The sequence below is a fragment of the Pezoporus wallicus genome, unplaced genomic scaffold (genome assembly GCF_028554395.1).
Source record: "Pezoporus wallicus isolate ANWC-B61680 ecotype Strahan unplaced genomic scaffold, APGP_CSIRO_Pwel_v1 contig_3952, whole genome shotgun sequence".
NCBI lineage: Eukaryota > Metazoa > Chordata > Aves > Psittaciformes > Psittacidae > Pezoporus > Pezoporus wallicus.
The window spans coordinates 9,720,199-9,746,696 of NW_026635034.1; the positions used below are offsets into that span (position 1 = coordinate 9,720,199).

At 36.1% G+C, this 26,498-nt stretch overlaps 1 protein-coding gene across 2 annotated transcripts in view; it reads left to right on the top strand.

Moving 5' to 3' along the window:
* The window catches only part of UNC13C (unc-13 homolog C), a 145,923-nt gene that overhangs the window by 31,279 nt on the left and 88,146 nt on the right, over positions 1 to 26,498 (top strand). For both annotated transcript variants that reach the window (XM_057397818.1, XM_057397826.1), the window contains exons 5-8: positions 10,042 to 10,120; positions 16,491 to 16,562; positions 20,630 to 20,849; positions 24,646 to 24,873. In XM_057397818.1, coding sequence (XP_057253801.1) covers positions 10,042 to 10,120; positions 16,491 to 16,562; positions 20,630 to 20,849; positions 24,646 to 24,873 — 599 coding nt within the window. The remainder of the gene's footprint in view (positions 1 to 10,041; positions 10,121 to 16,490; positions 16,563 to 20,629; positions 20,850 to 24,645; positions 24,874 to 26,498) is intronic.

A 26,498-nucleotide genomic window follows, 5' to 3' on the forward strand; every position in this document is an offset into this window, starting at 1 on the left:
TTCATTTTCACTCATAGGCTTTTATGACCCCAGATTTCAGTAATTTATAGTTTGATGCACCACTAATAGTAATGTAACTCATCATTGAAAAGCAGAAACCTGATGTCTTAAAAGCTACAGAGTAAGATGTGGTCTACTGAAACTAAGAATTCTTGTACCCAGAATCATTACGTGTAAGTTTGGCACAAAACTTTGAATTTTGTGTATTAAAAAAAAAAAAAAAAGCTGTTCATATCTTTGCACAATTACATTTTTACATTTGAGAAGCTTGGTGTATAGGTCACCTCACAGTTTTCAGAACTAATAAGAGAACAATATTTAACATCAAAATAAGTTCAAATTCTTGAAATAGTGTAGAAATTAACATTCTCAGATACTCTCATAGGTGCTGTTCAGTGCTGATTTGTATAATACATTCAATGCCATATTTCTAGAATAAGGAGAAATGGGGGAGGGGGGTGTCTCTAGAAAAAGCAGAAATCCAAGACTGAAAATATAGATAGTTCAAAACTGTTGTGAATTTACCATCTGTGGTTTTTGATGACCCAATTTTGATCATTACATGTGGTTGGGCTTTCATTGTTCAAGCTAGAGAATTATTTCTTAACCAAAATTGTAAGGAAAATTTTCCATTTCATATGATTTTTCTTCTTTTTTTTTAATTTCCCTTTCTTTAAGTAACCTACTTCTTGCTTTCTTAAATTTTATTGTTTGCCCCTCATATGCATAAGCGTAATTAGAGAGCTCAGTCATATTGCTTGCAATCTGCAAAACCAGAAGAGAAACAGTTTAACATCTAGTTATTATATAGTTTAGGAATAGCATTTTGTTAGAGGACTCTGTGAGTGTAGATTCTGACAATCAGGTGTAGGTATCTGTGCATGCAGGAAGCTGCCTTGGACAATATGGTTTTGTTGTATGCACTACTTCCCATAGCCACTTACTTAATTACAGTTTCCTAATAGGTGTAGGACTTAGAAACATAAGGTAAAGAGTGTACAGAATTCTTATTTTTTGTGGGTTGCACACAGAAAACAATCTCGTAGACATAAGGAGACCTTTTGCCACTCAAGGACTATACAGATGGAAGTTTCTCTTTTTATGCCCTTTCTTCCATTCATGGGTGAAAAATTCAAATATTGAATCCTCTGTGTCAATGCCTTCTACAGACATCCTATAACCACTGCATAAGACTGCTTCAAAGGACTGACAGTATCTCAATACTAGCTCATGGTTTTAGATTAAACCTTACTTCTTTTGCTGAAAAAGTTTAGAAAGAGCCTCTACTCCCTTTGCTGTCTGCAGTATCTTAATGCAAGCCTCTGTTTCACCAGGCCTTCCTGAAAACAGTGATGTATTTTTCATTTAACTTCTCATTCAGCTGAAGAACACTGACATCTCTAAAACTGATGTGGCTCTGTTTTAATCACACTTTCCACTTTACTCCTGAATGTAAAAACTAAAGTGCTAAAAAACTAAAAACCCTCAGCCTTTTCACTGCCAGGATTAACTGGCTGCAGCCTTAGATATGACTCCTTTGCCATCTAATTCCCCCCAAAAGGTGTTTCTGTTTGAAGTGAGGGGATATTCTTTCTCTTGCAACCCTTGATACTTTGCTTTATCTATATAGAAGTATCTCAATTGCCTCTTTTCCTGCTTTATTCTTCCCTCTTTCTCATAGCATAGTGCTGTGAACCCACCTCACATGCGCAAGTACATCCCAAGCCTATGACACAGACTGCAGCTCTTCATTCTCTGCGGTGATTTTCACTTGGCTGCATAAAATGAGAAAAAAGAAGACTAAAGGAAAGGCAAAAACCAAATACAGTTTTCCTGTAGCTTGTCATGCTACTTCTTTGTTAAAAGGCAAAAGCTCCACCTTCCCTGTTCTTTCTATGCCAGTACCAAATAATATCCTCTTCATTTTATTTGTCTCATCTTCAATAAGATGAAGAAAATTCAGAATTTATCCTTTCAGTATTTTTGAAAATGACATGGAGGTCAGCTGGGTTTTTCATCATGTATATGAATCATAAAATCATAGAATGGTTTGGGTTGGAAAAGACCTTAAAGACCCTTCCAGCCTTAAAGATCTAGTTCCACCTGCCCTGCCATGGGTAGAGACATGTCCCACTAGATAAGGTTGCTCAAAGCCCCATCCAACCTGGCCTTGAACACTTCCAGGGATGGAGCATCCACAACTTTTTGGGGTAGTCTGTGCCAGTACCTCACCACCCTCATAGTGAAGATATTTTTTTTTTTTTTCCAAATGTGTAATCAAAATCTCCCCTATGACAGCTTAAAGGCATTCCTACTTGTCCTGTCGCTACCTGTCATTGTAAGTCCCTCTCCAGATTTCTTATGGACACCTTTAGGTCTTGGAAGGCTGCTCAGAAGTCTCCCTGGAACCTCCTCTTCTCCAGGCTGAGCCCCAACTCCCTCAGCTTGTCTTCATAGGAGAGGTGCTCCAGCCCTCTGATCCTCTTCATGGCCTCCTCTGGACTCACTCAGCAGGTCCACATGTTTCTTATGTTGGGGCCCCCAGAACTGTTTAGCTTTTTCCAGAGACTTGTTCTGTATTAACTCACTGCTTGCCTGAGGGCAGTGATGTCAGAGACTGATAATTTTACCACATGGCCTAATCCATTATGAAATTTGCTAATGTACACAGACGGTGCTGCATGCACATGATTACTCACTTCCTTCAGTGGCACATTCTCAATGGTAAAATGAATTTATTTTTTCTTGGATACTCTGGCAAATTCAAATAGATTATTGCTATGCAAAATACCTTCAAGAAGCACACGAAAAAGTCAACATTACAGTTACTTTTCTTGCACTGAACGGTGACTCGTGTGCCATCAGTTTTGTCATCTTCTGTGTCACTTTGTTGTTGGGTTGTTGTTATTGGAGGTAGGGACGGGAGTGAAGAATTCAATCTATAACCTACGTAACAGATACAGTTTGTCTAACGCTTTAGTGTTTAATATTCCAAAGACTATACATAAAGACTAGTATTTCGCTGTCAATATGGCATTGCCCAGTTTGTTAGCTCTGATAATGTAGCTATTCTCCAGGTTTTCAATAAAATTTGATCCCATAATCCAGATCTGTATATTGATCTTTGCATCTAGCTGATAGCCACCAATCTTTACATACGATTCTCTTAAATATTATAAGGATCAAATTTTGTTCTTGTACAGGGAATTTGTGCATAGAAGAATTTCTGGTTCATATTCCCAATGTCAGGGTTGTTTCAGTAAAGATGCAAAAAGTATTAAATATCTAGCTCTCCAAGAGTAAGATTGAGATGGGTGTTTTCAGCACATGTTAGTGGAACTGTATCTTTCCAATGGCTCTCCTAGTGGATTGTCCTGCTCTCCACTTAAAAATGAAGTGTATCTTCTCAGGCAAGTGTACACTTACTGTTTATTTATCTCTGAGCTATGAGAGTCTGGTGGGTCAGCCTTTCCATGTCTCTGCTGGATATTTTTCACCTTATTGTGCACCAATCCCCTTTTGCGCTGTTACCTTTTAGTTTTGTCTGTGTATTTAATTTTTGTTTGAATTAGTTGTATAGTTTCTTTCCTTTATACAGTTCTTCTAAGTGAGTATTCGTATTGGGGAAAAATAATTAATAGTGTTTAAAAATGTTTTAAATTAATCTAAAATACAATATCTGCTCTGCTACCAGGAGTAACATGGAAATTATTTTGCCTACAGTCCCTCCCACCCCTCCATATATGCACTAGTCATGTAGCTATTACCTTTATCCTTCTGTATGTGCCTGCATGCACAGAATACCAGTCTGCAGCCTAAGTGGCAGTGACTGGAATTTCTGATATAGCCTTCTTAAGTGTAATACCTTGCTTATGCACTTTGTCTCACCACCAGACCCAAAACATACACAGGCTCATATCTGTTCAAGTTACTCCAGCCTTTCGTATTATTACCTCCTTCCATGTTTAAAAAATAGGGTCATCTTTGTTGTTGTCAATATCTCCCTTTGAACCTCACCCCTCATGCACTCCTGACAACCCAAACAGCTGCAATGCCACCACTACCTGCTCTGGCTAAAGCTGCTTTCACCCTGCTTCACTTCAGTCTTCAAAGGGAGAGGAACAGTTGCTGTTTATCCCAAATTATGCAGAGGCAGCTGTTGGACCCAGATGAATTCTAAGTTTGGTGAAAGATTCACAAGTCCCTCATAAAGTCAGAATTCATATTACAGCACTAATGTCATGATGAAATATCTTTGTATTATGTACTCCTCTGTCTTGATTCTTTCATTCTTACTATTCCCTCACATGCCCTGTCATCCTTTTTTTGTCTTTGGAAACTTCATCATCATTCTTAATTCTGACATTTTTTTTTCTCCCAGGAAAAGACTATCAGTCATTCTTGATTTTTTTTTTTTTTTTTTTTATTCTTTTTTTACTTTGGTGTATGCTGCTCCTAAGTACTTGGTAAATGGCATCCAGTAAGAAGTTCAAATTTAGTTGTAATTTTGTGTTACAGATTAGAATAAAAATGGAAGTGATTTTATAGACATTAATTGTCAGAAGCAGCTCTTTGTGATGTAAGAATGCCTTATACATGTGATGAGCTTTATTCACTGCTGGTGGAACTGTTCCCGGGTAACAAAGAGCCCTGAGAATCCAAGCATCTGAATTTATTTCTTAGTCTCTATACATTTACTTTGGCAATCTCAGAAATCTTATTTCTATCATGCTTTTGCTGAGAATTATAGATATGTCTGGAAGTTGCAATTTGGGTCTACCTTAATCATTATGTTCTTGAAAAGAAAATTCTAGTATCAAAACCCTGCACCAAAGACTGTTTATGTGAAAATAGAAAGGAAATGTATAAACAGCCCATGGATCTCTTTCCCTTTCTTACAGAATGGTGCAGGTGGATCAGAAGGCAGCAAGGGAGAGACTGGTTATCTCTTAAGTTTATAGGATAAGAGTTAGGATAGCGCTTGGAAACTGGAGTGCTTGCTCTTAAGGGTTAAAGTAAACTCTCCTATGCTTCAAGTAAGTGCTTTACCCACTCAACTAAGATAGGAAAAGGATTAAATTTTTTTTTTTTTTTTTTTCCTCTTGTAACTGTAAGGAACTCAACAAACAGAAACATGGATGAATTTGAGGGTTTTAGTATGGCCAAGAGGCAATTTGGCAAATTTTTGGGGGGTGGGGGGAGAATTTAATATGGACTTGATGCATTAGAAGAATTGGATGAAAATCCTGAAGACTTTCAAAAAAGTACACAAATGGTTTGAACAAGATTATTATCTTTCCTTGTTTATCTGTCAAATTTCATCAGTAACTTGAAGTTAGTAGAACTGCTTACTCCTTGTTCAGCTTTTCAAGAGTCCCTGATGGAAATTTTACAAGTCAGAATGATGTGCATAGGTTAGTTCTGAGAGGTTCAATCTTTTCACCTGCTTATTAGCTACTACCAAGACCAATTAAAGTCATCCTCTTAGTTTTCAAGTTTTTGTTCCTGTTTCAGATCTGCTGTCTCTTTTGCTGATTTCTATACTTCTTCCATTTCATCCTTCCTCTTAACTATCAGGTGAAGTATGCTCTAGTTGTCATCTACACCCATAAGGAACTCTCAGCCTCCCAGATCCAGTGTTTTCTGCCTTTTTATGTTGACTTAACTCTCCTTGATTTATGTTTAAGTGTCTTAATACATATGTTCTGATCCAGCATTTGGAGGATTAAATAAATTGTCTTTGCTGTCATTGAAGAATTTTTAATGTGGATGCTTCCCAGACTTATGTATAAGCTGGGAACAGTCAGTTATGTGTTCCTGTAGATGTATTTCTAAATCCATGTGATACCGTGTCTGCAGAAATTAGCCAGAGGTGGAAATCTAGCAAAGCTGATTGGCCATGATTCCATGATGATACAGCATGATGGAAGTTGACAGCTACATAAATATCTGGATTTAAAAGAGAAATTAAAAGGCTTTGTGGTGGGTTTGGGTTTTAATTTGTAAGGTAATTTCTCACCACCTTCATTAGGGTGCCACTGATGTTTCAGTATTGCTTTTGATGGGTTTTACCTCTTTCTGCTCCAGGAGGTTTATATTCTTATTTTAATTAGATCTTACGATCCTATGATAATGACAACCAGAGATGCATGTTGTCAGAGATAAACTAAATGCAGCGTGTTATTACCTCCCCTGGTTCTAGGAAAGTCTCCATCCTGGTTTTGCAAATGAATTTGTCATGTACAGCTTCCTATCTCCACCTTATAAATTCTCACAGGCTTTATGCAAATTGGATTCTTTTTTCCCCATGTTGGTTTCTTTCATTATGGCCATATTGATACTAAGGAAGCCCTTTACACAGATTTCAAGGGTAGTAGGAGGAATTCAAACTGAGTCTTTGGTTTTATGGTATTGCAACAGTTATGATAGGGGAGTGTTAATTTTGAGAAGGATGTTCAGATTTTTCTCCTCCCTATAAATATTGAGACCAGATCTGCCTTCCAGACAATTTCTGCAGCACTGTGAATACTCTGTCTTCATAAGTGTTACTGCTGATTTCCTCTGGTGTAAGGATCAAGAATATTATCAAATGTAGTTTTAATGCTGTTTTGCTGGTACTTGGTTTTAACAACTTTTTTTTATTTTTCAGTTTGTCCCTTAGGAAGTCATGATAGTGTTTTAGGAGTTGTTTTTTTTTTGGGGGGGGGGGGAGGGGTGTTTTGCTTAGTTTTTCAAAATATTGAAAAAAATAAAAGGCAAGTTTTACAAGCTGAAATGGTGGCACTTTGAGGCCACATTGCCTGAGGCTAGAATAAAGTTGGCTGGCATCAGCTCCCTGTAATGTGACAAGAAGCATGATGGGAAAAAGAAATTAGGTCAGAAATTCTTTGCAAGCAACTTTATTTTTTCTAAAAGCAGATATGGCCCCAGAGGCCTCTTAGCACAATTTATAATATCTGTTGGTCTGCTTTGGCTTGCATCTGGGGATGAAGCATGCAACAGATTTCTGATCAGAAGGCAGAAGGAGGCTCATAGCTTTAGTCACAAAGTCTATTTTGCTGCCTCAGCTAGAATGAACAGCTGACTATATATCCAAATGTGTGATTAATTTATATCCTTCCTGTATAAATATGAATGAGAAGCATAACTTCAAAATTTTCATGACATTAATATGCGTAGTCATTTGAGTACACGGTCTGTCAAATTTGAGTGGATATAGTCCTTTAATATAGCTTAGTCTACCCCAGCTTCTTGCATTGGCCAGGATAACAGGTTTGCTTCCGTGGTGAGATTTGGCTCTTTTTATTTTTTTTCTTATAACATGGTATTTTTAGTTCACATTAAGACACTTCTAATCCAACTTTCATTTTCAGAGAAAGTGCTAGGTATTTCTTTGGTGGCATTTTAATATACTAAGGACCAGGGTAAGTTATAAATTCCCTCCTGTAATTACTTCTGTAATGCTGGTATTTTCTCCCATGTCAGTTTTCTACTCCAGCAAAAATCATTTATTGCCACCCAAGTGTGGATTTGTGGATCTTCAGACAGTGTGGCTGCCTCATAATTATTTTCATTAACTTGCATCGTGCCATTTTTATGTTTTCACAAAAGCTACTGGCTACATTTTGTGATTATAGTATTCAGCAACAATATTTTTCTTCTTCCCCTCCATACCCCTGGTTCAGTCTTCAAAAAACTCATTTCAATTTTGATGAGATCAGACCAGCATTTTGTGTTATTAAAGATGCTTAGATGTTTTATGTATCACATTTGACTACATAAATTTAATTATATTATAAACCAGACTCATCTAATCTGAAATATTATATAATCCTAAGAACTTTAAGAAAATTAAGTGTCCCAATGACATAAAATGTCTGTTTGATACTGAGTGACCTCTTCATTTTCATTATTATTTTCTTACTGAAGACTGTGACGCAGAATTGTTCAACTGTAGGGAAAAACTTCTTGCTGCTGCCTTAGCCAGTTTGTTCACATTACAGGAAGTTACAGTATTTCAGGGATGGTGTATCATACATGCACTGAGCTTTTATTTGAGTAGTAGAACTTCAAAGTATGGGAATTATTGAACAGAAGGTGAACAAATACCCCCGACAGTATAGAATCTATTATGTCATTTTACTTTCATCTTCTCCGATTTTCAGTTAAGCTTCACCAAAGCTGAAATTTTCAAGTTCCCTGTCAAACACATTCTAAGAAAATGAGTCTGTTCCTCTGCATCTATTGAAAGTAAAGCATGGAAATAAATAGTGGCAGTCTATTGCTGTGTCCATTTCTTGTTCATGCCTGTGGAATAGAAAGGGGACCAAATAGAGCTCAATTTTATTCCAAGTTCCAAGTGAGAGAGGAAAAAAATATTGTAGACTGCCTTAAAAACAAAGCAAACAAAACCCCCCAACAATAACAACAAACCAACCGAAAATCAAAACAAACCCCAGTGACAGAGTCTTGCCAAAGGTCCAGCTAGCCCAGAATCCCTCTTCTCCTGGTGGTGGCCAGAAGCAGATACCTAGAAATTGTCAGAAAAGTGTATGCATGGGATAAGATGGTATTTCCTTAGGATACTCTCCTCGCTTTCTAGTCTTCTAATAGTTTGCAATTCAACAATTGCTTAAGCCAGAGTTGGTGTCCTTTTATGTAATGCTCGTTAATGTATTTCACTTCTCTTAAATAATTTGGATTGTGATTTATGAGTTCTCTTGGCTTGAGTTGATTCATCTTGAAGGTATTAGAAGTGGAGGTATTGGAGTAGAAGGCTATGTGTGTCCCTGAACTGCTTACAGTCTGGCATATTAGCATAACACAGCACTGATTTCAGTTTATATTGGTATGCCAGGCTGTAAATCATGGCAACTGAGGTCTCTGATTCATAATTCCTTCTGGATTTAGCTGCAGCTGTGGAACTGTAACTTCTGTATCCAACAGGAATTGTCATCCAGAGTCCTGGCTTAAATAAATACGGAATTTCTTAACTCTACTAATGGCAGCAGATTTTAATCATCAGGTCAGCAAAAGAGTATTTGGGACAAAGTACTGACCCTTCAAAAGGAAGTGAAAATTCTGTCACTAATTTCAGTTAAATCTCTTTTCACCCAATAGTTGTGATTTCTATAAATACACTGTTTATTGTAACATGTACTTTTGTTATACACAGAAGCAGAGAAATAAAAATGTAAAAGCAGCTGAAAACGATATTTGAGACAATGTCAAACAGAAGGAGCATGGAGGGGAGTATGTTGGATCTTGAAAAATATCGTATCCCCTCTTCTCTGAGAATCTCTAAATATTTCTGAATTACAGATCTGACAATACCTTGTAATTTTGCAACATTCACTCTGGAAAAAATTCAGGAGGATACTACCTGTCTTACCTGTTCTGAAGAGTCAGGGAGAATACTGGATGAGTGTGTATTCTTTTAAATCATATCAGTGTGTCAGCCTTTTATTCTTTGAAGTGGCTCCAAGTTGTTCTTTGCTGTTTTCACATTGTATACCAGATCTAGTATGTGGTTTAAATGTGTGCTTAAAGAAAAAGGTAAACCAGGCAAGAGAAAATAATGATGATCTCCATGGAGTTATCTTAAAATGTGACAAGTTCTGTTTTCCATAATCACAAGGACTCGTGAGAGGGTGGTATTATATATTTAGTTAGATATTTTGCTATTGGTATCAAATGTATGACAAAGAGATCCTGCACAGTGTTGGCCTCCATCTTAACTACCAGATATACAAGTCCTTTTGATGGAAAGCTACTGTTACAACTCTTGAATCCATGGTACAAAGCTTTAGGAGGTATTTAAGTGAACTTTCAGCTACACTTTGTTCTAAGTGAATGCGAGGAGAAAAAGCCACGCTAAGAACACTCTCATTAATTTTTCATGAGGATTAGAATACTTTCTTTAGCTGATAACTGTTAATTTTGGGCTTTAACTGTAAATACAGATATTATAAGTAGTTCTTAGGATGCAAACTTGAAAGCCTCAGATTTTTATTTTCATCTCTGCCTTTTCAACTCCTACAGTGTTGGCCGTGGGCTGTATGGAATTGATAGCATGCCAGACCTACGCAGAAAGAAATCTTTTCCCATTGTTCGTGATGTGGTAAGTAACTTCTGAGGCTATGAAACCTGATTTATTTCCAGTTGTCTAGATCTTTCTTATAATTACTATTGTGCATGCGAATTATAGTTTGTCAACAACTGGTTTGTGGAAAAAAGGTATCTTGAGCGAATGGATGGAGGGAGTAAAGAGCAGTTTTTATAATGTTGAGAGCAGTTGTTATAATGTACTAGGTAAGTCTGAATATGTCATGTAGTATTTAGATATTACTTGTGGATTCAAGTAATGTGAATTTCCTGTAGTAATAAACTACTCATTTTTGTGTTGAATTAGCTGTGTGAAGCTTTGTGTGAAGGCAGCTGTTATTGAGTGCTCGGGATATACTGATTGACTTATTATGATACTGAAAAAGGAAGTTCCTTTTAAAAAGTAACCCTGTTTCAGTATGAATATTTTAAAGAGTTATGCATGCTTTTGGTACAGACCAGGTATGTTATTTTAGCAGACATTGTAGACAATAATAATTTAGACAAATAAATTTCAGAAAAATAAAAAGAATGGCAGTTCCTTTGAGATTTATTCTGACTTCCAGTCTAAACAACATTAAATAGAATCTCTCTGTGTGAAGAATTTCAAATGCCATTCACATTCCTCTCTTCTTGTAAAGTGTAGAATTCATAATTAAATAAAATACATATTTAGTCTCTGGTGGTAGCAAGCCCCCAATCCATTTCTTGTTGTAAAGAAATGATGGGGAGTCAGCCAAAGTAAATGACTAATACAGTTGTCTTTAAAAGATCAATCTTTGCCAAATTATTGCTCAGTGTATTCTTAGCCTTTCTGTTCAGTCATTCTACAGTAATATACCACAATATCTGAATGGTCACAAAGAGAGTACAGCAACAATTTTGGAGTAGAATTCCTTCTGAAATCAATGAAAAGTTGTGATTTATAACATACTAGAGTGAGTCTACATTCATTGAATCCATCTTTTTGACACTAGCCACTCTACTGTAATTTGTATTGCACAAATATAATTTACAGCCATGTTATGATGCTTTTATGCATATTAAATAGCAATTTGCTTTATTCTTAATTGTTGGAACTGTTTACAGATAGGTATAGCTCAGAACAAATTAAGACATCAAAATCTTAATAGTAACTATTCACTTTGAAAGCCATAATAATAGTGTATCTAAAAAGAAAATTTACATTTTGAATGGTGCAATGAAACTTTATTTTTAGTACTCAAATATGTCAATGATTATTGCTTTACCATCCAGTCATTGAAGGATAACTCCTCTTGAAGGAATTCTACCTTCAGTAAGTGCAAAGTGCAGAATTTTAAATCTGAGATTTGTTCTGGAATTTAATAATTATGGACTTACTGTACAGCTCTTAACTGTATTTTCTTTAAATATCTACTTCTGACACTGACTGAAATAAGTATCAGCTGATTATTTTTTTTACCAATAAAGCTGGCAAATTATTAATATTCTTTATGATTTCTTTCCTATTTTGGCTGGATTTTTCAGGCTATGGTAAGTGCTTTTACACTGTTTACACTGCTTTTTACAATGTTCTAAAATGTTCAATAACTTAGAGATTTTATGAATGTTGTATTTTATGATGACATTTTTGGGGGGAAAATAGAAATACTCTTTATGACCAAGAATTTAATCCTAAGTGAAGTTTTGCCTTATGTGAACGTGTTGTCCTTTGCATCATTTATGCCAAAATTATTAGAAAAAGGCTATCTGTATTTTCCAAATATCCTTTCTAATGATACAAGCAGGCTGTTGAGGACCCAGTCATGATGCTTCTCCTATGGAATTAACAACCTTAGATTCCTAGATCAAGAGAAGTTGAAAGTGTTCCCTACTCTTAAATCCTCTTCAACTAAATTATTTGATCTCTCTTGTAAAAGGTGAATTTCCCAAAGCAACTTAAGATTGTTAGGTACTGTGGTGTAATTTTTTCTGATAACTATATTAATGGTTCATGGAAATAATTTCTTTTTCCACAACTTTGGTCCTTCTCTGCACTTCCAGTTTCTCTGCATTAGCTTTCATGCTTTCGTCACGCTATCTCAATATAAAGTGTAACAAAATGATGTACATCTTCTTAAGAAGATATCTTTGATTCCCATTTGTTTCCATAAATTCACATTTTGAAAAATCTAGTTTTCAACAGCAGTTGTGTTATTTTCATTCTTTTTCTCCTAAATCTCTAAGACAAGTGCTTTCATTAATGCTCTGGGATTTCTGCTTTCCATGCTTTTTTTTGATTGAGTCATTAGAGAGGATAAGGCAATAAAGTCCATCTACAGGAACAGTTCTCTTTGCTGCAGTCAGGTATTTCACTATGGATTGTTATTAGAGTTCTTATAGAATGTATCTGACATAAGAAGGAAAGAGAATGAAAGAAGAAATCATCATGCAAGTGGAGTAACAATACAGCTGTTTGAATAGCAATACGAAGTGTTTGAACAGACTATCTAAAGTGGAGTCAGAAAGAAGAGTTGAGTGCGCTTGATGTAATTGCTGTGACTTCTAGTTTTAAACAAACATATTCTGTCTTTTGTACTAGTTAGAGCTTATTGTTTGAGGTGGGACTACAACTGGGCAAAGGAGTAGAAATAGTTACAGTGGAGGTTAGAATTACTTAACTCACAATGGCCAAATATGGTGTTGATCTGCCAATAGACAAAGGTCCCTAACTCTGGTTTTCTTTCACTATGCTTTAGTCCTTATTTCAGCCAGATTTCTTCTCTTGATCATTCAAGAATGTATTATTACTATGCTTTATCATTTGATTATAAGAACACAGAATAATTTGTGACTCCTTGATGCTGTTCTAAAACAGTCTGCTTGGTTCATACTCTTGAAGAGAACACATAGGATGAAACAACTGCCCATTCCATATAAACAGTAATGAGTAAGTTTTACATTGCATTACAAATAAACCAGTATTTGTCAAGTGGTAATAAATATTTTATCTTCAACTTCCCCCACACACTCACTCCCCTCTTGTAATAGTCTATAGACTCTTGTAAGGAGGGGGGAAAAAAAGAAAAAACGAAGTGGAGGAAAAGATTATCGGGAAACCTGAAACCCTCTGTAAAAACAAAGGAGTGAGTATTGCATGACACAGCCACCATTCATGAACAGTTGCAAAACATTACCCTCACTGATGCTTCTTCGCTGCTACTTTTGCTGCTCAAAAGAGAGCTTTCTTTCATCTCAGCATTGCAGGAGGCTCTTTTTTTTTCACCTACACATTTTTTTTTATATAACATTTAATTGTATCTTGCGTCAAATTCTCTTTTACTTGGAATTACCACTTTTCAATGGTTTTGCTAGGATTACTTCTATTTTTTTATTATTCTTTGAAGCTACTAAGGCAAATTCAGAGGTGATACATAACACAGCGTAGATACAAGTTAATGCAGGGGTCTAAAAGGACCTGAACATAAAGTAAACTACATTAATTTAAATCATGTATCAAGGATTTGGAGAAACATTTAAAAATCAAACAAGTGGTGTTCTGCTTTGGCACCTTCTTTCATTGTTTTTAGGTTTGATTGGTTGATTGATTTATTTATTCCCTCCTCCAAAATTTATCATAGAATCAACTTGGCTGGAAAAGACCTTTAAGATCATCAAGTCCAACTGTTACCCCAGGACTGCCAAGTTCACCACTAAACCATGTCATGAGGGGCCTCATCTACATAGTTTTTAACACTTTCAGGGGCAGTGATTCCACCACTTGCCTGGGCAGCCTGTTCTAATGCCTGACCACTCTGACAGTGAAAACTTTTTTCCTAATATCCAGTATCTCCCCTGGCACAGCTTGAGATGCTTTCCTCTTGTCCCACCACTTGTTATTTGGGATAAGAGACCAGTCACCTCCTTGCTCCATCTGCCTTTCAGGTAGTTCTAGAAAGCGGTAAGGTCCCTTCTGAGCCTTCTCCAGACTAAACAACCCCAGTTCCCACAGCTGCTACTCCATAAGTCTTGTGCTGTTATGAGGGGCCCAAATGTTCATGATGCAATAGTGCCAACATAGAGATCTTCACAGTCTGCAGGTCAAATTCTCATAAGCCTAAAGACATGAGGTAGTATCTGAACATCAGTTTGAGAGAGTAAGCGAATCTCATCTCCTGTTAAAGGAAATTGGTGAATGGCTTCAGGTTCCTTTTGCTCACCATGTTCTTTCAATGCTCTGGCAATTTGGACTTCCTTCCTGGAGGCTCTGGGTAATAAGCAGCACTTACCCTTCTTCCTTGCTACTCTTTCTTTAAAAACAGAAGGTCAGTAGGGAGAAAAGTTTTCTTGCTACATTCATATCCCGCATCCTTGTTTCCCATAAATGAGTCTGGCAGCAGTTTTCTCTTCCTCTTTCCAAAATACTCATTCCTGTTTGCTTCTTTCTGTCCTTAAGCAGAGACACTGTTCTGTGTTTGTTCAGTACTTGTTTCTTAACATTTCTGGCCCATTTTTGTTTGCCATTTCCTACTTTGGCGTGTAGCTGGGGGTCCTGTAGCATTAGGTTTTGTCACAAAAAGTTTCTGTTTCATCTTTCTGGTCACTTTGTTAATCTCAGTGGTGCACGCCAATGGAATTTCTCATATTCACAGAAATAGAAGGAAATACAGTCACAGAGAAGCAGAATTATTTACTTATTAATAACAAAGTGGGAAAACTGAGAGTAAATTAATGGCATAGGCTTGGTAAACTGCTCAGAGTTTAAAATAAAAGGGGGGAAGGTTCTTTGCATCCCATAGTAACTGTAATAGGACAGTGATAAATAAAATGTTTCTGTGCCAAGGATGACTTCCTAGTCTATAACTGTTTTCAAAAGATTAATATTTCTGTATCTATCTGCAAGTTTAATTATTATCAAGGGAAACTTACTGAAAATTGAATGCATATGTTCTCAGGGAAAAGTGTTTAAAATTAACAGCCTTAATATCTCTAAATAAATTTAAAAAAAAAAACATCTCACCAACATCTAAAATGTCATTGTTATAAAATTGGAAGATTAATTAATTAATTAATCCAAAGATTAATGATGTGGTTCTGCTCATGTAAACCTAAGTTACTTCTGAACCGATATGTATTTCACAAAAATAAGGATGTCATATGCAATATATCATTGAATCTTTTTCTGTAATAGCTCTGTAATGGGGGGCTACAGAGACCCACTTCACAGTAAGGTGAAAATCCGTATCCTCACAACAAAGGCAACAACAGATTTATGGTTAGTGGATGGTATAATTGATCCCCCTCACACTGCTAGACTATGAGGGCAGCAAGCATGACAAAACTGATGCTGGATTACAGGAAAACAGAGATAAAGCAAAAGTGTACAGGCAGTCTTGAAATTATTTAGAATAGGGGGAAGGATGCATAAGACCAAATTTGCAGGTAAAATGCAGTAATACAGGAGTGTTGTGGTTAGTATCTTGTACAGTAGAATAAATCTTACCTGTCTCTGTCAGGCCAGAAGGACTGCTGATGGCAGAAGTGATAATCAGAGTTGAAATGTTATTGGGAAAACACACAGAACTCCTTTCCACAGGGATCTTTTTCCTTTTGATCATTATACTCTCTAATTCTCAAGGACCCATTTAATTACAGGAATATTGCATTAAGGAAGATAAAATTTGTATATTAAAAATACGTTGATTGCCTTTTCGTGTACTATGCTAGAGCAAATGACATTTTCTCTATGACCAAGGATGTAGTCTTAAGAACTGGGAAATATTCCTATAATACCCATAACATCATGTGGACTAAAGAGGACAGATTGAGACAGGGTTCCAGCCTTTTTACCTCTCTCCAAGAACCAGAGTATTTATCCACATAGCTATTCATAGTATTGAATAACTATTGTCTTTTAAGGTAAAAATCAAATTTCAGTTTCCCAGACTTTTTTATTGAAGACAAGAAGCATTGAATTAAGAAAAAAATATCTGGACTGACAACTTGAATGATAAGACTATTGCAAAATGATCTCCCATGTTGCTGAAGGCACAGACAGGTTCCAAATTAGGGCAGGATGCCTATCCTTGTACCACATTAATTTGGTTGGCAAAGCGGAAAAACAGTGACAGCCTGCGGTTTAAAAAATATGAGTCAAAAACCTCTGAATACCAGGTTTTATATTAGGAATGTCAGTTAAGCTGGGCACTGGTGAAGGAAACAGTAATGATGATGAAAAGTATGCTTGCATTATGTACTGAAACCTGAAAGGTCGTTGTGATACAAAACATTAATTAAAAGCTTTGTAACTCCTACAGTTTTGCTTTAATCAAATAGCATAATCAAGTACTACTTGCCTTCCATTAGAGTCACTAACTGAAATTACTAGTATAATTTTTAACAGTTTTGCATTTTGCCTTAAACAGACCCTTGCAGCTCGAAAATCTGGCATTTCCATGGCAATGCTCATCCGGACCTCCATAGACAATGATGAAATGGTAAGTGGTTTCAATGACAGGTTTAAGTAATTTAAATAATAGGGACATTTTTTGTTCAAAGTTCTTCAGAACTTATTTCAGCCTTAGACATTCCAAACTGGATAAAACTGAGTGTATAAGCATCCTGTTTATTCTGTAGGAGCTTTCAGGTATCATAACAGAATTTGCTGCCTGATTCACAGTGACAGAAACAAGTTTGCTTCTGCTGACAGTTAGAAGACACTAATCAGAAAAACTTTGTTTAAAAAGCCAGTTGCTTTGGAAAACCGTTTATTTTAAACTGACCAGATGCACCACACTTTACCTGCAGGCTTTCAGGATCTCTCTCTGTTCATCACACCCTCAGTACAATTAGAATGCCAGGACTCTGCAAGATTTCTGTATGATTATTAATTTTTTCCCAAGTCCTTATGGGTGGCTGGGACATTATGTGATTTTGTACTTGTAACTTCTTTTAATAACACATGGGATCTAGATGAAGAAGTATTTCATTCATACAAGAAGTGACCAGGAGAATCTTTTGAAAAGTCATATTCTCATAGCTAGTAAAACACGTGTATTGTCGGTTTCCATTATTGACTTCACTCACTTTTTGCAAATGAAATTTATTTTAAACAAAACCACAACACATGCCATCTTCTTCAGCAGTACTTGGTGTGATGCAAGCAGATTTACATGGCTAAACTAAGCAAAAGCACTAATTTGAAGGAGTAAAGGCCCCTTTTGTGTTCCTTATATTGCTAGTGAAAACATTGACATCTAGAATATATCCTACATTGGAAAAAAAAAGAAGTGTTGAATTTTTCTTACACCGTTGTTAAGATCGATAGTGGAAAAATGTTCGAGTAGAATACGTTGACAAGTATTCTGGGAGCTGAAACACATAACACAAGTACACACATGCCCATTCCTCTTCTCTTATTTATTGTGAGCTTTCTGTGCTTATATGGTAATCCTAAAGGAACAATTTGGTAGTGCTCAGGGATGGATTGATGAGGTGGGAAGCAGCTGGTATATGAAATGATCTTTCAGTAGGAGCAGTAGTTATTTTGTTCTGCTATGTCAAAATAACAACAAAAGTAGATAGAATGGAGAGCTATGGAATGTGAAAAAGGAGTTAAAGGTTGAAGGAAAATTATAGAGAACAAACTTACGCTGTGTAAGTGCTGCAAAATAGAGACTTTCCATTTATATTATAGCTGCTATAAAACCATTTAAGTTCAGTAAAAGGCCCTAAGATACTCCCTATCTTTTACTAAAAGGCATCTGCTAAACAAACAAGTAAACCATTTATAAGCTTTACTGCCTTTTATGACAGTAAATACAGGTTTAAATGTTCATATACATGGCTTTCCTCATGCAGAAACTACCAAGTTATGACTTTGGAGGGCTAAAGGTGCAAGTTTAGTTGGCCATGTAAATTGCCAACAAATGCAGGAAAAGAGAATAATTTGAACTGTACTTGCACATTCTGACTTTAGTGGTACTGTTCAGGATACAAAAAGGCAGCAGTAAATCCCAGTGGACAGCAAACGTTTCTCTAATGCTTGCTGTCAATCAGGAGAAACTACTGAACTATGGTTCAGGAGAAATGGAAAGGGAAAATAAGTTGAATATATTTTTATGCCATTATACTCTTTGGCCTCCACTTCAACCAGGCCAAATGAAAAATTGTGTACCAGAAGTAGATATTTGTTATGAAATTCTTAAAAACATAAGCCCAAAGGCAGACAACAAATATAATTTAGATACATAAATGTTGATTTGAGAAAAAGTAAAAAGCTAATTCAGAAGGAGAGGTGAATAAGAAAAGCCTGTTTTATGCCATCTCTCACTAAACATACTAAAGGGAAGTGGGTACTCTTCCCTACAGGATAAATGTAATGGTAAAGCTAATAAAACTACTTGCAAGATGTCTAAAACAAGTGAAAGGTAATACTTTTCTTCTTGATCTGCAAGTAGCCAGCAGAACTTAATGCCCTAAGGCATTATTAAAACTTAGTAGAGCAAGATTTGAAAACAAAAAGAGCAGGCATTTTCAGGCATAAAAGAACTCTCCAGATACTCTCCACAAAACCAGAAGAAGTGCAGTCACCGATGAAAGTTAAGGAAGAAAAGTCCCTTTGGGCAAGTTACTCTTCTGATTAAGGCTGTTTTGGTTTTTATTCTCCTTCAACTTTTTCTGGAGGGAACATTAGTGACTCTGACGGAAGAGTCACTAATGCTGTTTAGATTCAGTATGGAAATTCTTTGAGGTAATGCCTTTTATTAAAAATCAAATGCTACTTACTCAAAAAATTAAAACCAGAGGTTAAATGCTTTGAGCTGTGCCACGTGACATTGCTATCCTTCTGGTATAACCCATTCATGATACAGTGAGTTTGTAGGTTCTCGGGCACTGATCCAAAGACATTTTAAAGTGTCAAAGTATTAACTTCAGTGATGCTTAAACACATGACTTCAGCTGAGCATTCATTTAATTGCTTTGCAGAACAGAGAGCTGCAAGTCTGTAAAAATAATACACTATTGACATTAAAAAAGTATCCGTAGTCTTATATGACAGAAATAAATTTCACTTTAGAAGATAAACAGGTAACTAAATAAATCTCCTTTATATTAGCAGTGCTAAATACTGCCGTGCCCAGAGCTCTGTGAATAACAGATGCATTTAAGCAGGGAACAGTATTAGGAATGAAAGCTCCTAGATAGTAATATTTAAAAAAAGTATCTACAATTCTAGTTTGCTTTAACAACTGAATTTTCAGCTTAAAACCTCTTTTACCCTCAGATGTTTAGTTCAAGCCCTATAGAGCTGTGCCATTTGTTACTTAGTGCCATTTCAGAAATAGATACAAGTTACGGGCAAAATTCTGAAATTATTTATACTGTGAAAAAAAACAGTGAAGTTGAACAGGGTGAAAGGGTAGTAGTTGTACTGATACTACTAGAGTTCAGGAGTGAGAGTGTAGTCTGCAAAGGAATCTTCAAAGACGGTGGTTTCTGACAAACATGATTTCTCAACAAGCTGCATAACTTGACTTTAGGTTGTTTTTGAAGTTTTCTTTCTGACACCTGTAGCTGGTAGACTCTGACCTGGGAGGGAGAGGGTGGAGAAATGCACAAAGATGAAGTCTGCTGAGTTACGTGGCCATGAATTAGCCCAGTCCCTCTGCTAGATCAAACCAGTGCTAACCTTTGCTTGCTTTCAGGGGAGTTCTGAGATGGCTAATTGTCTAGAGTAGGTTAAGAAAGCGCTCTGGAGAGAATTCTGTATTTGTTTTAGTTTTTCCTGCTATATCAGCTTCTTTTCCTAGTTCAGCTCTACAGTGTTCTCAGGGGTGCTAGGGTAAAATGTCCATGAAAAGTCTGACTGCATTTGTTTTGCCAGGCTTCACAGGACAGATGTTGTTTTTAGCATTTAACTGTGAACTTTAATAAGGGCTGCTGCAGCCTAAGCTGCTTAACATTTGGTTTTGTTATTTGTGGTGCTTGAACCTATAAATCAGTAGATTTATGGCTATACGTTTTTTCCCATGGTAGCAGAAATGCTTTAATTGATGTTTCTGTGCAATGTTATGCAGATATGCACGTGCAAAAAAATATTTTTTTTTATGGGGCAATTTATTATTAGCAGAATCTCACATGTTTTAGTCGAGACTCAGATACATAAAACCAAGAACGTGTCAGTGTGTTGTTAGATAGGCTAATGTCTTGCATTTCTCATATACTTACCACTGGGGAATATTCAAATTATGGGAGTGTTAACACATGCTTAACTGAGCAAGTCAGCCTTGCTTTCTATACTACAGAATGGCAACAGTGATGTTAAAGCTCATATGGGCAAACCACACAAATTCCAAGATGCTCGCCAGATGTACAACTAGACAGGCATCTAGGGTTCTTTTGTCTTCTAAGTGCAAGGCAAAATGAGTTAATTAGTATTTTGCAAATTAGTTCATGCTTCTATGTATATTTTGTAACATTTTAAATGTAAAGGTATATGCTTTAGCTCCAGTTCACTCGTATTAACCAGTACTTCAACCTAAATCTTTTATTTATCCAATAGAAAATACATGTCTTCAAGAAGACGCTGCAGGCTTTGATCTATCCAATATCATCAACTACACCTCATAACTTTGAAGTCTGGACAGCTACAACTCCCACATATTGTTATGAATGTGAAGGTCTACTTTGGGGCATAGCCAGGCAAGGCATGAGATGTACTGAATGTGGTGTCAAATGCCATGAGAAGTGCCAAGACCTCCTAAATGCTGACTGCCTGCAGAGTGAGTATTTCCTGACAGCTAAAGCTTTGCAGTACTTAACACCTTTTGATTTTGTGTGTACACTCAGATACTCCTCAAAATGAAGAGACAGATCATCAGAAATTAGTGAAAGCGTGTTGGTATCTATTGGCTAAGGAACTTTCCAGAAACTTCATGAAATACTGACTTTTAATTTTGGTTTTGTCCTTGGAACTTGATGAATGTTGCTGGTCAGTTACAAAATAAACATTGGCAGCACCAGTATATTATTTACTTTCTCCTGCCAATGTCAATATCCAGAACAATTTGTTACATGACATAAGCCCTCCTTATTTTATTTAACTTAAAACTCAAGAAATGTTAAAACAGAGATAAAAAAATATTCCTAATATTTACTGTATTCCTAATACTTACTTACTGCTATAAAATATACAAAAATATGGAACAGTAAGTAGGATAGTTTCATAAGTGAGAAAAGAATGCTTCCTGTGAAAATAAAGTATTATAGAAGTATATTGTGCAGCATTAATATGATTGTTGGTGGTGAGTTTTCAGAAGTCTGTCAAGTGAAGAAGGTAGTTGTGAATAGCTTCTTCAGTAAGTGCAAATAATTTCTGTTATCTACAGAACAGCTGAGCTGCTTTTCATGGTGCCACAACCATGGAGGTGACATGAGATATGTATCCATCCCTGTATTAGGTGAATCTTGGTTAAAAGCTAAAGCTGAAAAGCTACAAAAATATACAGATTAAAAGTATCCTTTTTATCTTCCTTTTCACTTATCTGAAGATATACTCAGCCCAGTGGTTTGCTGGCCCATATCACCTGCCCCAGAATACATAACAAATGGCTCAAAGAGCCATATTGTCTTTACAAATGTATAAATGATAATGCTGAGAGAGAGCCTGCAAAAAACAAGTAGGATTGGCAGTCACCTGTGGTGTCAAGTTTGAAAGCATTGAACAACTGATTCTTGAAAGAGTAAACCTCTAGGAGGCAAAAAAAATACTTGACACACCTAAGGGATCCAAATCTTCCCATTACTATACAAATGTTTTTGAGAATCCTGTCACATATTTTTGCAACAGATTGATTGTTCAGCAGGTTTGACTGTTAGATTGCTTTGAAAATTAACCTCATGTGCTTTGTTTCTTTTATGTTAAAATATTTAACATTTCACTGAAGAATGAATTGAGCAGCGCAGTTGGTTCTATAAGAAAGCTTAACAGTATCATAAAGTGAAATGAATGTGGTTCATTGTGGGTTTTTTTATTAAAGTTGTCCTTTTGGCCATTTCATAATCAATAGGACATATTGCCCTCCAAGCTTCTGTCATTTTTTTATATGCTTAATGATTGCTAACGTAGACTGTAGACATCTCAAGCTCTTTAACATCAATATCTAAGCTTGTTCTAAATTAGATGTAAGAAAAATCAGTACTACTTTCATTAGAGACCTCTCATCTTCAACAAGGTACCCTTTCTCTAATAGTAGGTATTAAATCAGAATTGATTTTAATCATGTTGCATTTGTATCAGTCCCTAGGGTAAAAGGGGCTTGTTCACTTCCTTTGCAATATGTTAGAATATTGTCTTAATTAGTCTGATCAATACTGCATGAAAAGAGCTGTTAGACTGTCAGCAATAGAGGATGTGACAATAGCTGCAATAAATAATTTAGTATAAATAGAAGCCTATTGTGATTGTTCAGTAAAACATAAAGCAAATTTCTCTTTACTGCAAATTCCAATTTTACCTGTACTGTCTCAAAAAGCAGCAAGGTTTTCAATAGGAATACTTTATTGCCACTCAGACTGTGTCTGTGGTTTATCAATTCATCATGACGTTGTATTTGTACTTTTAACGTAAGGGCAGAAAACACAAGAGATGAAAAATGTTGCTTTCCTGCATCTTGCAGGAAGTACCTGTCACTCTTTCTAGGCAGCTCAAAATCATCTCTTTTGTGATAAAATCCCTAGAGAATTTTTAACTGGTATTTGGTTTCATGGTAGCATTTAATTCATTTTCTACCAATTCATAGTTTTTCAGTGTGTAAAACTCTTAATCACTAGAACTTTAGTCTTCTGCATTAAAAAAAAAAAAACAAACCTATTCAAAGAGATTTTCAGGATTTATCAAGATCTTCTTTAGCCATTGCAAGCTGAGAGTGCCTCAACAAAAATAATGTACTCAAAAGAAGAGGATATTTGACAGTAGTGCAGAGAAGGAACTGTGTTCCTCATCATTATTAAGAAATCTGAATTCTAATTGTGTGGTGAGTGATTCAACATAATTTTGTCTTAATTTTACTGTCCATTTAAAGGGAACAATAATACTTTGATCCTCCCAGGCATGGAGGATGGCTAGCTGGGTGATGTTTTCACAACCTTTTGGAAGGCCAAAGTACTTACTGCTGCTAGTATGATGATGATTGTCATGCTCAGTGCTATGAGCCCCTGAGCAATGTTTAACAACATGGGCTAAAATTCAACAATACCTGTAGCAGGTGATTAATGTGTCATTGATTACATTTGTAGTCTTCTTGCATCTTGCTTAATATGTCAGTCTTGTCAAGACTTGAAACAACTTCTTTAGCACTGCAGAAATCTTTTTGCTTCCAACATTTGTAATACCATTTTAACCATTCTTTTCTCATGCCCAACTGCAAGATGGACATTTGTTTTTTTTTCGAGAGTACGCTTGAGTTATTCCAATACAATATGCATAGCAGAGACACTGAGTAGAAACACTTTCCTCATTTTGTAAGGAGAACTTCACTTTGGCTTTTAAAGGCCCTCTGAAATCACCTATGATCTTTAGAGAGAGAAATCTCTCCAGAGTTCTCCTGGGAAAAACTGTGAATAAAACCTGTAATATGTCCCAGACAAATCAGCAAATAACCTGAGTATTTTCTTTGTTTTCTGATTTAATCTATAGGTTAGACCCTTAAGTTTAATATCACACAAGCACAGGGGCAATATTGCTTGCAGAAATTCCCTGTATGGTTCCAGTGTTAGAATTCTTGGAAAAGCACTCCTTTAAATCTGTACAGCTGCAACCAGAGTAAAAAGCTAAGTACATGTCTACACTTTGGTAAGCAGAGCATGGAAGAGTGGCTTTAATAGCCATCAGAAGACTCCACTCCTAACACTGAGCTTTGTGAAGCTCTCCTTTGTTGATGCATGATGTTTAATGAAGGGATGGAGTGCACTGGTGTTTCAGACTGAGGATGTCAAGTCAGCGTTACAGTTAGGATAGTTCCAAATTAATATAAATGCTTAAATCCAGGGAATGCTTACATTCATAGGTTTTGAATGCTTTGTTAAATGGATTTATGTCATCATTAACTTTTTATTAACACTGTTCCTGGAAGGAATGAAAAACTTTCCATGAGTCAGGCAGCATCAGCAAATATCAAGATGTATCTGGAAACAGTCAAGAAAGTTGCTATGTCTATTTCTCTCTCCTGTTCATTAGATTTCCACTGTGGGAGAGCATAGCAGGTATCTAGATTAATGTCCTTATTGTCAAAATAAAAATTCTCTTAAAAAACTGCAATGGAAACATTATCTTGTTTGAATACTGTTTCTGTTAATTTGGGGGAGTTTTTTGTTCTAACTAGACAAATACGGTTTCTTGTACCATTCTGCTCCAAAAGGAATGAAAATATTGTTACATCATGCTGACTTAGAAGGGAAATTAAAAAATTATTTGGGTACATCTTTGAGTACTGCAGTACTGGCAATTGGCTGGAGAATTAAAGGAGAAATAAGATAACAATTCTTGTAAAAAAGTTTTGACCTTTTCTGTTATTGCAGGAGCTGCTGAGAAGAGTTCCAAACATGGTGCAGAAGATAAAACACAGAACATTATCAGTGCTATGAAGGAAAGAATGAAGATCAGAGAAAAGAATAGACCAGAGGTGTTTGAAGTGATCCAGGAGATGTTTAATATTTCCAAAGAAGACTTTGTGCAATATACAAAAGCAGCAAAACAAAGTGTTTTGGATGGCACGTCCAAGTGGTCAGCAAAAATAACAATCACAGGTAAATTTTCTTCTGAACTGTTTGCTCTAAGAGCCCTTTCTTTCCTAGTCTCCTGGTTTGGGAATAAAATTTATTATAATTAGACCTGGAACTGTGTTCAATTGTGTACTTGGTACCTTGGTTGAATTTATAGCATGCTAGCTGGAAGAAGTTACAGCTGTTGGCAAAACTACTTTATATTCCACTCCTCTAGGAAGGAAGATAAATAGTCTTCTTGTCTCCTCTTTGTCCTAACAATGTCTTCTGTGCTAGTGCTGAGCTTTTTACCACCAACTGCAAGAGTTCACAATTTCGTTTATGGGGTTTTAATTACTCTGATGCCAAGAACACTGCATCTTGCAATTCCAACCCCCATTTATTTGAAACTCATCATCCATTCTTTGTTTGCTGAAAATGAACGTTTGGACGTGTTTCCATTGTTACATGGTTTTGCTGCTAAAACTGGTGTGTGTCACCTACAAAAACTCTAATCTTTACACTTAAAAAGCTTGGAAATTGGATTTTCTGCCTTTTAAAAAAACTTCCAAATGAGGAGTTCTGGTGGGGTTTGAACTCATTTGCCAAAATACTTTGCAATTAGTTTGCAAGAACTGGCTGACATCAAGCAAGATGGAAATTTACAAGCTGAATTGCAACAAAAATCTTCCATTGTTGTTGGATGGGATTAAAAAATGAGAGTTGTGATTTAGTAAGTTCAGCCATTTGGATCTACATGTTTTTGTTAAGGTATCATTTTCAGCTATGGCAGCTGTTATAACTGAGAACAAAAATGAACTGGACTTAGACCCACATCTTCAAATTACTGTGTCGCAAAGTGTTAAAACGATATTTTCAAAACTAAGCACAGTCACACTTCTTTCACTAAATATAATAGTAATGTTCTTTTGTGTGAGAGCCAAAAGGGGGTTTCTTTACATAAAAATGAAACTATCTCTTTTTTTCTTTTCATTTCTGGTATTGTATGTGTTTTATAATGTACATAATTTATTAGTACAGTGGTACATTTATAACGTATATAATTTGTAAATGTATTTGGGTTGTGTGCTCTAAAATTTTTGCTATAGTACTTTTCAATTCTGTGGCACTTTTTTAATGTATCAAGGAAGGGTCATTGAGAGATGAAATGGCCATTTGCAGTGCTGAAATTTAAAGCTGGCATTCAGGAGGGAAAGGACAAAAGCATCTGTTAAGTGAACCATGAACAAATTATTCTGTGAGAGTTGGTAGGTGTGTTATTAGTTATGCATGGCTCTGTAGTCCGAACTAAAGCCCAGTCACACTTGGGGCAATATGTAACGTATACACAGAGCTGAGAATAGCAGATATGTGCCAGGAGAAATCAGAAGAAAATCTGAGATTGTGAGTTAGATGGATTAGGAAAAAGGGAGGCCATTCTGAAGGTTGTGAGACAGTATGTGAAACATAAAGAATAGCTGTTGAATTTTGGGACTGTCACCAAGCACAGGGGATATGGAGAGATACATCAGGGAAAATACTTAATTCATTCTTACTTTTACTTCTGCTGCAAAAGGATACTCAAGGCTGCCTTGTATTCAGGCCACTATAATAGCTGGCAATTCTGGAAGACACTGGCCCTTAATTCTCCTATAAATAGGAGAGGAATA